Here is a 10,998-nt window from a genome sequence, read left to right on the forward strand (position 1 = left end):
GTGTCCACTTTATCAAAGTCTGTGGATTTGCCTGAGGTGGCCGTCCTTGGAGGGAATAGGGCCCAGACTCTGGCTGCTGGCCAGCTCTGTGGCCTTGCTGGTTCCTTCTGTGGCCAGCCTTATCTGTGGCTCTGGTGTCGCTGCTTATCATCCACCACCCTATTCTGGTCCCGAGGACCCACGGTCCAGTCCCTAGTCTCACGTTGGCAGACAACTTCCTGTTTTTCTAAGTGTTTTCTTTTTTTTTGCTATAAAATCTGCAGCTTATGGAATGGACAGCCGACCGCCCATGGCAATTTTTGAGCTGTTGGATTACATAGTCAACGAGGTAAGTACCGTATGGCTTCCTTGACCGTGGTATTTGCTTCTATTAAGAGAAACAGTTAATTTGACTGGAATATCTGTGAGTTGTTTGCACAGTGGGGCTTCTTGGGTTCCTGTGGATTCTTATAGGGTGTCATGCTCTTGGAACTGAGCGGCTGGTTTAGAGGCTGCAGGTGTCCCTTTGGCAGGGAACATCTTTGGGTAGCTCTTTCTCTAGCTTTCTTAGAGCCCAGAGCCTCCAGCGTGCCCATTACATTCTTACTGCTTCATTCACCAGGCGTTTCTTGTGCACTTACATGGGTTACATGTGCATTGTGGGGTGGTGGCAGGGATGCGGTGGGGGTCCACAGATGGAAAAACAGAAGTCTCTAGTCTTGAAGATCATTAGATTCACACAGGAAGCAAGGCAAAAATACATACCTACCTGTAGGATAGGGTTTTCTCTTGTGCCATTAAAAACCAGTGGTTGTAAAAAAAAAAAAAAAAAAAAAAAAAAAGACAGTGTAGAAATAGTATGGAAAATATTCACTAGAGATTGTATGAAAAACATTACAAAGTAGTACGTCTGCTGTGATCAATTCTTTAAAAAATCTCTATGGGAAAAAATCCGTGTACGCATGTAGGTTCATATAAAGTCTAGAAAAAGTAGTATGAAACGGTGGTTCTCTCTGGGTGATGGGAGTCTTTTGGCTTATTGCTGCTGGCTGACTTTAATGCAGAGAACACACATTATTTGTTCTATACGTAACTCATATACTGGTATGTTTAAATGAAGAGGACCAAGGAAGGAAGAGACCAACCAGCATTCATGAAATCCCGGTTAGAGGGGGTGGGAAGTGGTGGTGCAGAGGGTGGTGCAGGGCAGGAGGAGCAAGGTTGCTGGACAGGATCTTAGGTGGCGGGGCCAGCACGCCCAGCCTCAGGGCAGCAGGGGTAGCGGGTGAGAAGGGATTCAGCTGTCAGAGGTTGGGGAGGCAGCTGAGTACATGCTAAAAGGCATGGTCCTATGTTCTTTTTCAAGAGACTAGTGGAGTAACTTTTTATACTTTGTTACTGCTAAAACCGGACCGCAAAAGGCTCAGAGGGATCTTTGTTTTATCCTTTATAAACTCAACGGGGAAAATCCTGCCTCACTCCAGCAGTTAGTAAATCACTAACCATGGAAGCTAATTTACCTTTCCTGTCATTTTATGCTCAGCACCACGGGACATGAAACAAGTTGGATTGTGACCTTGGCTGCTTAAGGACTCCGGGCAGGCAGAGGGCCTTGCCCTTGTAGGGGTCAGGGAGGCCGCCCTCTACTGCTGGGACCTGAGTGGGGCGCTGCCGGGTGGGAACCAGGTTAAGGGTTGATTAAGCAGCAGCAGCCAGGCTCCTAGTGTGCTCCACTGCCTCTTGCACCCACTCCGCCCCCCGGCCTCATTACCCTTTCATGCAGGTGAGGATGCTCAGGCTCAAGATGAAGAGTAGCTCCACTTCTTCCTGCCCAGTGTTCATCCTTCTTTACCACCCACACCTCCTGGGTGCTGGGCTGCACGGCGGCCGGTGTGGGTGCTAACAGCTCCCGTCCTACTCAGACTGGCCTGGCCTCTGGAAGCCAAGCTGTCAGTCTCTCCCTTGAGCATTCCCTTTATCCGTCTCAGCACCAGCAGTGGTCTGCGGGGAGGGCCTGAGAGCTAGGTTTTAGTCCCTGACCTCCGATCAGGTTCATTCACCTGCTGTTCTGGTAAGGCCTTGGGGCAAGAGAGCAAGGCAGGGCTTTTTTTTTTTTAAGATTTTATTTATTTATTCACGAGAGACAGAGAGAGAAAGAGAGAGGCAGAGACACAGGCAGAGGGAGAAGCAGGCTCCATGCAGGGAGCCCGACGTGGGACTTGATCCCGGGTCTCCAGGATCAGGCCCTGGGCTGAAGGCGGCGCTAAACCACTGAGCCACCTGGGCTGCCCAAGGCAGGGCTTTTTATAGTGTCAGGGTCTGATTTTCAGTCTCAGACTACCTGTTGATCTGGGCGACACATTAAATAGTGACACCCCAGGCAGCATCTGGGAGTCCACTCATTAGGAAGCTACACAGAGACCCAGCACCGGTCAGTCACAAGAGGGTGGAGCACAGAAGCCAGGTGATCCAGGGCCCCGTCCTGTGTAACCTGCACAACTTCCACTGTGTATCCTGGGACGAGAGCTGTTGCCAGCGTCCTTGCACTAATACCTGCCAACAGCCACATGCCTTGGAGGGTGCGGGTGCAGGGAACAGTCTTCTAGACCCAACCTTCTGTCAGCCTAGTGTTTTATTAACCTTTGTCTACCTCTTTGAGGCTCAGAAAAGGGATGTAGCTCTTATTACTATTTAGGCAGCCTTCTAGGCCGTACACAGGTGCTGTCCAGCCTAGGCCATGCCTGGGCACTCGTACAGCCCCTCCAACCACTGCTGCTTCTAACTGCTGGGTGTTTCTGTGCCACACTCCGTGGTTTACAGTTGGGAGTGTCAGCAGGCAGGCATCGCAGAGGTCAGGAGGCTCTTGTTTCATAGGATAAACTAAGGTTCACAGAGAAACAGTGACTTGTTTAGTCACCAGACAAGCGGGTGGTAGAACAGGAAGTCCGCCCTGGTTCTCACTGGTGGGCGGTTCCACCGAGCTGACCCCACAGGCAGCCACTGGCCGTCAGCCGCTGCCTTCCTGTGGCTGGAGAAGGGCAGCAGTGTCCAGGGGCCTGGGGGGTCTGGGGGGAATACGGTTGAGGGGGGACGCCAGGCCTTTACTTCTTGGTATATATTTGCAGCCCCCTCCAAAACTGCCCAGTGGAGTATTCAGTCTGGAATTTCAAGATTTTGTGAATAAATGGTAAGTCTGCCCCTTGCTCTCTGGAAGAGTATGCTGGTTTTGTCAGCCTCCCCACCCAGGCCTGGGGAGCAGAGCTCTGCTCTTTTCCCTGCACTTCCAGAGTGCTAGGACCTCGGGGACTGGTCTAACTACACCAGGGAGTAGAAGCTGCTGCTCTGGGCACCTGCTCTGTAGGGATTGGCCATACTGCCTTTTGAGCTTAGTTTAATTCACCAAGCACTTATTCACCTGCCGGCATGCCACTGTGCTAGAACAGGAAGGCCAAAGGCTCAGGCACTCCTTAGAACCTACAGGGTGTGCGGAGGGTAGCATAAAGCCTAAGCAATTGGAGTTGGAACCAGTGCCAGGTAAGGTCTCTCACATTATCTTTTTCTTTCAGCTTAATAAAAAACCCAGCAGAGAGAGCAGATCTGAAGCAACTCATGGTAAGTCCACTTATTTCCCATTTTTACTTGGCCCATTTATTACTTTGTTGTGTCATTTGCCCAGGACTCCCGTGCCCATTCCCTGCACCACCTTGACCAACCCTGGGGCTGCAGGATCCCAGACATCAGCCTCCGCCCCTCAGTGTAAAGGACAGGCTGAGGGAAGGAAGCCCATCTGTTCCTTCGTTTCTCCTAGCCGCCACCCAGAGGCCCCGAGGGTAGAGCTGCCACCCGCAGGTCACAGTGGAAGAGCGTACGTTCTTTTGGCAGGAGCTGGTCATTTTCATGGCCCCCTACAGCTACCCCAGGACAGGCTCCAGGAGCTCCTCCTGAGCGAAGCTCTAGACCCAGGACTCTTGAACTTTCCTTTTGGTTTTTTGACACTTAACTGTTTCCCTCACACAGGTTCATGCCTTCATCAAGAGATCTGACGGTGAAGAAGTGGATTTTGCAGGTTGGCTCTGCTCCACCATTGGCCTTAACCAGCCCAGCACGCCGACCCACGCAGCTGGCGTCTAAGTATTTGGGAAGCAGCAAAGAGCGAGTCCCCTGCCCAGTGGTGTGCCATGTTGCTTTCAGGCCTCCTTCCCATGCCTGTCTCTGTTCAGACGTGCATTTCACCTATGACAAAGGATGAAGAACACAGCATGTGCCAAAATTCTATTTGTGTCATTTTTAATATCGTCTTTATTCTTACTGTTCTCTCCCTAAGTGGATTGGCTTTGTGCTTGGGGCTACTCTTGTGTATGTCGATCCAAACACGCGCAACGTTGAATTACTTTGGTGACACTTTGGTGACCGTGGGTAGTCATTCTTACTCAAAATTGCACTGCTCTTCCCTCACCGTGACTGGCTAGCTGCCTGTATTTGTGGGATTCTTTGACACTTGGTGGTACTGCATTCTTGCCAGGCATACCTCCTGTTTGAGTAGGAAGGAGCCTTGTAAGATCCTTCACAGGCAGTGCATGTGAAGCATGCTTTGCTGCTATGAAAAAGAACATCAGAAAGTATATATCATGTTATTTTATATTTTTGCTTTTGGTGTAGAGTGAAGCAATTTCTATCAAAATCTAGCCAGAGCCCTTCACTGCCATGATAGCTGGGGCTTTACCAGTCTGTCTACTGTGATGATTTGTAGACTTCTGGTTTTATTTCTATATTTATTTTTAAATATATTATGTGGGATATTTAGTGGTTTATGTCTCTTTAAGTTTGAATTAGCGTTTCTAAAATGGTGGTTACTTTGAATGTTACAAATGGATCAAGGCATTAAAATGTATGAGATTTATCTTTCCCCAGAAACAAGTACTGATGCTATTGTAAAACAAGTGTGTATAGTGCCTAAAAATTGTAATGAAAATCCTTTTAACCATTTCAATCCAAATGTTTAACAAATCTAATCTCTTATTCTAATAAATATACTATCAAGTTAAAAGGATGAAAAAAATGTCTACTTTCATGATAGAATTTTCATCAGTGTCTCCGGCACACAGGAAATCAAATAATTTAGCCAAGCCTTATCGTGAGGGCAAAGGTAGAGACCGGAAGGAGGCTGGAAGGCCACACTGAGGACAAACTCGGTGCTCTGGACTAACAAATCTTCTCCTGATTCCAAGTCTGGGACTTTGTCCAACTATTCTCACCACTTGTGTGTGAATCTTCCAGCCACCTTTCCTGTGTACCCTGAATAGATCCATGTCTTCCTGCCATTTCTACACGGGTAAACGTAGGAGGCAAGGGGGGCTGGGGCATCACTGGTGTGCTCCCAGGAGCACGGAGCACAATGCTCTTGGCCAGCCATGCCTGGCTGGTGCGGGAGCCTCCGCTCGGGATGCCCAGTCCCGTGTTGCTTTGCTCCCCTGAACAATGATTTCCCACTTTCACCAGTGACTTCATTCTGCTTCCCCGGAGAGGAAGAGACCTGGCACTGGCCTGGTCCTGCCTCTGAGGTAGCAGTGAAGTCACAGAAAACAAAGCCATATCCCGGATGTCCACTGATGCTTTTCCTGTGACCAAGTCACTTTTGGAACTCGAGGTCCCTGAGATGCCGTGTGGTCAGCACCTCTTCCCACATTTACTTGGACAGCGCAGGCTGTAGAAAACCAAAATAAACACCTCTTTAAAAACCAAAAGGCCTATTTTGTTCTCAACTAAAAACAGAACTTGGGTAGCTCTCCTGAGTAGGTAGCTCCACTCTGGGTCTACCAGAGCTTGGAGCACAGCCACAGGGTTTTAAATACAGCTTAGTGTCCATGTATCGTTCGTTGCCTCAGCCAGTCCATTTTTTCTTGCTGTGAGGCCAACATCTGTTCTAACAGTCTTATGTGTTTCCACAGCCATTCAGACCAAGGTTTAAGCCTCACACCCTGTGTCTTTTGCTAACGGAGAAGATACAAACAGAGAATGTCTCATGAAAATGTGCAAACTGTATCCTGGGAAGGCGTAACCTGGGGTCTAATACCTGGATCTGAAGGCTTTCATGTTCAGTGTCTTTTGACGGGTGTTTTAAATTCTCTATTTACATCAAGAAGTGTTACATTTCCAGAGTCAAAAAGGTTTCTTCCTACTACTGGTGTAGATCGATCTTGTTTTCAAGAATGACGTTCCCTGCCTCAGCCTTGCAGTTTTGAGTTCCCTTTGTCAAAATCCCTTCCTTAGACTTCCTCTTGCTGAGACACCAACAATAGCTGGATTTTTAAATGATGCCTTGTCAGCGCCCCACAGCCACCTGTGAAAGTGCTGGCAAAGGGAGGAATACTGTCGTTTTACACACAGGCAACCAGAGCTGCAAAGAGTTAAGGGGGCAAGTGACCAGTTAGTGGTAGAACTAGAATTCAGAGCCAACCTTTCTAGCTCTCAAAAACCCATGCTCCTATTTTAAATAAAACCCCCAAGTATACAAGCCTGAGTGCTTTTCGTGGCAAAACAATTTTTTTCACTTTTTCAAGAAACACACTCATTTAAACTTCTGGCTACTTCCTGTAAAATAACTTTAATGAAATGTTAATATACTTATGTTCTTTCCTGGAATAGCTACAGAAGTAGTTCTTGAGTAGGTTCTTTGTGTTTTTTTTTTTTTTTGACTCTTCCGTTGCTTGGGCAGGGCAAATTACTTTCATAAAATTAAGCAATAACTTAAGTGTATATTCACTCGAAAAGGGACAGTATGCAGAAGTGAATCTCAACTCTAAATACCAAGTTTTAGGGATCCCTGGGTGGCGCAGCGGTTTGGCGCCTGCCTTTGGCCCAGGGCGTGATCCCGGAGACCCGGGATCGAATCCCACATCGGGCTCCCGGTGCATGGAGCCTGCTTCTCCCTCTGCCTGTGTCTCTGCCTCCCTCTCTCTCTCTAACTATCATAAATAAATTAAAAAAAAAATTAAAAAAAAAAAAAAAAAACAAGTTTTAACAACTTCATTTGTCATTACAAAATCCCAATCTCCTAAGCATAGTGATTTAATGGCACATTTCTTCTCTAAGGCCAGAAATGAGTTTTAAGCCATCCTGATGTATTTTTTGCCCCAGAGAAGGAACTAATCCTTTCCTGTTACTATCTGGAAACTGGGAAGCTGCACCACGGCTCTTTATCTGTGATTTACCACAGCGATGTCTCAACCTCCGTGTGATGGCAGCCACGCAGAGCCGTCTCTAGTATGGTATTCCTATCGGCTGCACTGAGAGGGGGCAGCAGCTTGTGTTCTCAAGTGGCCCTCTCTGCTCCTTGCTTGTCATCATTCTCTCTGTGGCCTTGCTCTGCTCATAGTGGTTCAACAGCATGCAGACGGCCTTTAATTAGTTTTCTTAAAAGAGGCATTGTTGACTAGGAAAGGCTGCTTGTATTTAAACTCTGCCCTTTGTGCAAATGCCAGACTTTCTCAATAGCATTTTAGAGGAAGTTTTCGGTTTTGAGCACAATTACTGAATCTGACCAGAATAGTCACCGCACCATCCATATTGCTCAATGCTAAGACACTGTGTCTTTGCTTTTCCATAAGTCACTGGTTGTTATTAAAGTGTTCTGCAACTTAAGTTCTCGATGGAACCACTTTCATAGCTACACATCCTAAAATTCTTGCTTTCTTTTAAAACAGGCCAGAGGGCCTGCGGAAAGAAAGTTTTGGAGACAAAGTTCCTGAGTTGTAGAAACCCTACCCTGCTTCAGGAATCTGATTCTTCTTCCTCTTCCTCCTCCTCCTCCTCTTCGAGCACATGGCTCCTTGTGCTCAACTCCAGTGCAGTTTGGTTGATTGATGCTTCATTGTCTACATGCACCAGCATCTGCTTTTGGCAAAGACATTATCCATTAGGAGTAAAGACATTGGCATCAAACCAGCAAATTCTTAAATATGTTTTGAAATCAAATCTCAATTGCATATTCATCCCCAATATTTATCACCAGGGGCTAAGGCCACTTCCTATTTCTCCAATTTCTAACCTGACCCTCCTACCCATCTCATTGTCAAAATGGGAGGAGAGCGAATGCCCTAGATTTGATAGACTGCTACCTCATCTATAAACACGGTTCATGCATAAGAATTATGCTAGTCTAGATATGCTTTCAAATGGTTTCTTAAACACATTTGAGAAAAAAAATGCTCAAATACGGTAGATTTAGAGTATTGTACTATTTTACTTGAGGGCTTGGTAAGAGGAGGAGATGTTGAGGACTGGAACTCACTGTTTAGCACTATGCTTTGTAATTGAAGCTACACTGTTCTCAAATCCCAGGCTTACTTATTCATGAAGCAGTGGAAATTTTGACAGATACTTGCAAAACTCTCCAACTCTCCCTGGGTTCACTGGATTAACTAGAGATCAGAGGACTAGGCATCTCAGCAGTACCGGACTAATAAATCAAAATGTGACCAGCTGGTAGAAGGATGGGTTGTTCCCAGTCTAGAACAGCAATATGTAATAGCCAGTTTATTTAGAACATTCTAGCAATTCTCTGACTCCTTTGGGCTCAATAATGTAATTGACAAAATGTTTTTGGCCTCCAAGCAGCATGAGAGCAGAATGCACTTTACATTCTCTCCCTGGCCCCACACTTGATTAAACTTACATCATGTGACTGTTCAGGTGCAGGTTGAGAAGACAGCGTCTCATCTCCTCTCCTTGAACTAATCATTGACTGGAGGGCTAGTTCTTCAACCTAGAAAACAAGAATTGAGAATACTTACTATTTGTTTTCTTTCTTTCTTTTTTTTTTTTTTTAAGATTTTATTTATTCATGAGAGACAGAGAGGCAGAGACACACACAGGCAGAGGGAGAAGCAGGCTCCATGCAGGGAGCCCGAGGTGGGATTTGATTCTGGGTCTCCAGGACCACAGCCTGACCCACCCAGGTGTCCCAATTTGCTTACTATTTCACTGGGCTACTGACATGGGTAAAATCTGCTGAACATGCTGTCAAAGGCTGGCACGACGACAAGTAAAACCAGTGTAACCTCTGTGCAGCTCTAAGAGGGAAGGGTGGGGCCCTTGACCTTTCCCCACATTTTAAGGAAAGGAGCCCAAGAACACCTCCAGCCCCTTTCCCCTGGATGTACAGGTGTTTCAGCTGAGCCAAGACTTTCATTCCCTTGGATACAGCAGATCTGGGTAGCAAAGCCAAGTGTGACCTTAAAGAAGCCAAGTGTCTTCTGATTCCACAGAAGGCGAACTCCTTAGACTGCAGATTTGTAGCCGGTAATGAGAACGTGAGGGCGGGAAGAATGGGCAGGGCAAGTGTTTCCTGGAGCATAAAGGCTCCTGGGCTTTAGAGGCTGCCCTCCTCATCACATACGGTGCACAGCCACTCGGCACCTGAACAGGTACCACCAACAGAGGAACGGACGTGCAGGCCATTAAAGGACACTTTGAGAGGTCACAGCTATACAAGGCTCTCGGCTTACAAGACGCCTTCATAACCTGCATCTCGTTTGGACTTCAATGACCGGGGTCTGAGCAGCCCTTATGGGCACCGCCGCGCTGGGGCACCCACGCTCGTCCAGGCCGTGGAGTCTGACAGCTGCCCCCGAAGGAAAGCCACCGGGAACTCGGCGACCGCCCCCGCTCCGGGGCTCGCCGGCGTCCTTCGCACGGACCTGCGAGCGCCGGCAAGCGAGGAGACGGCGGCTAGCACGCGCTGCCGGAGCTCGGGGCGGCGCCCGGGGGCGGGGCGGCCCAGGCCGGCCGACGGAGGTCGCGCGGGCCACCCGCAGGTGCGGCTGTCGGGGTGCCACGCGGATCGCGGGGCCTCAGCCCAGCCCCGCGGGCTCCACCGCGCTCCCTAGGGACGTCTCCACCACCGACGCCTACGGCTCGCGGGGCGGTCACCTTGAGCCGGTTCAGCTGGTCGTGCAGGGCCGCCTTCAGCCGCAGCAGCGTCTCCTCCTCCTTGCGCAGCTCCTGAAGCCGGCTCAGCATGGCGCCGCCTCCCGCCCGCCGTCGGCCCGGCGCTCGGTAGTGACGTCACGCCCCGCGCCCCCGGAAGCCAAGCCGCGGGCGGGGCGGGGCCGGCGTCACACGCGCCAAGGCGCTTCCGGCCGGCGCCCGTGGTCTCGCTCGCGGCTTAGCCCAGCGCCATCCCGGGGTTGGAACCGGAGGAACCGGAGTCAAGGAACCGTCAGGAATCCCTAAAGCACAGGGCGTGGGGCCGTAAGGAACTTGGGAGGTTAGAACGGCCAAGTGCCGAGTTTCAAATGCCTCTTTGGCACAGTGCTACCTGCGCTGCACTTCCGGTGTCGCATCCCGTGCGGAGAGCGCCCGAGGGCAGAGCGAAACCCCGAGCATCTAGCACAGGCGTACGTGCCCTGTTCCGTTTTTGCAGCAGGGATTCCCGGTCCCATCGAAGTGGTTCCCAGGAGCAAAGTAGAGCCCTGGTTTAGGGCTCTAATTAGGAAGGTAAAGCCCTGCTAACATTCAGTTGGGACCTGGTGCCTTCAAGTATTAAAGGACTCAAATCTCTACTCCAAACCAGCTTCATCCCCCCTGGATGTACCAAAGGAAACAAACCAGATGCAAAGCATGTTGCCGGGACAAGATAGGTCAGGGTAGGTCCCCTAAGGTGAGGACATGCTGACGGAACCGGGTAGGAAAAAAACCCATCTTTTTGGATTGGCTTTTCCGTGCTCTATGTGGCCAACATATGCATCATATCCATTCCCTTACTAAAACTGCAAAAACCCCACTAGCTGAAACATGCTGGACACTTCCAGGTCATAGGCCAAAATACCAAGGGTGGCATTTCCTCTAAGAAGTGTCCTCTTAGACACTTCCCACAGCAGGTTTTAACAGGAATCTTCCTGAAGGAACCATGAATTTTTTGCAGTGCCTCAAAATACATTCTGCCCTCTGTGGTCCTAAAAAGAAAACAAAGTCCCCTTACCTTTCTCTTCTTGAAGGTGTGGTTTTTGAGGGAGGAGT

General features: G+C 49.0%; 2 protein-coding genes across 5 annotated transcripts in view; one reads left to right on the forward strand and one right to left on the reverse strand.

Annotated features, from left to right (window-relative positions):
- The window catches only part of MAP2K1 (mitogen-activated protein kinase kinase 1), a 77,860-nt gene extending 72,822 nt beyond the window's left edge, over positions 1-5,038 (forward strand). The window contains exons 8-11 of the mRNA XM_025472413.3: positions 264-328; positions 3,105-3,166; positions 3,546-3,591; positions 3,997-5,038. Of these exons, the coding sequence (XP_025328198.1) occupies positions 264-328; positions 3,105-3,166; positions 3,546-3,591; positions 3,997-4,110 (287 nt within the window). The 3' untranslated portion in view covers positions 4,111-5,038. The remainder of the gene's footprint in view (positions 1-263; positions 329-3,104; positions 3,167-3,545; positions 3,592-3,996) is intronic.
- On the reverse strand, positions 2,084-10,063 carry SNAPC5 (small nuclear RNA activating complex polypeptide 5). Of its 4 annotated transcripts, none has more exons than XM_025472416.3 (4): positions 9,910-10,063; positions 8,654-8,743; positions 7,744-7,869; positions 2,084-4,212 (listed from the first exon to the last, which is right to left on the reverse strand). In XM_025472416.3, the coding sequence occupies exons 1-3, from the start codon at positions 9,997-9,999 to the stop codon at positions 7,750-7,752; spliced, it is 300 nt and encodes a 99-aa protein (XP_025328201.1). In that variant the 5' UTR covers positions 10,000-10,063; the 3' UTR covers positions 2,084-4,212; positions 7,744-7,749. The 4 variants fall into 4 exon arrangements, with proteins under 4 accessions (XP_025328201.1, XP_048960320.1, XP_025328200.1 ...); XM_049104363.1 differs by having other exon boundaries at positions 2,084-6,376; XM_025472415.3 differs by having other exon boundaries at positions 7,744-7,872.
- Between the last annotated feature and the right edge of the window lie 935 nt (positions 10,064-10,998).

This window comes from Canis lupus, chromosome 30 (assembly GCF_003254725.2).
Source record: "Canis lupus dingo isolate Sandy chromosome 30, ASM325472v2, whole genome shotgun sequence".
In the NCBI taxonomy this organism is placed as follows: Eukaryota; Metazoa; Chordata; class Mammalia; order Carnivora; family Canidae; genus Canis; species Canis lupus.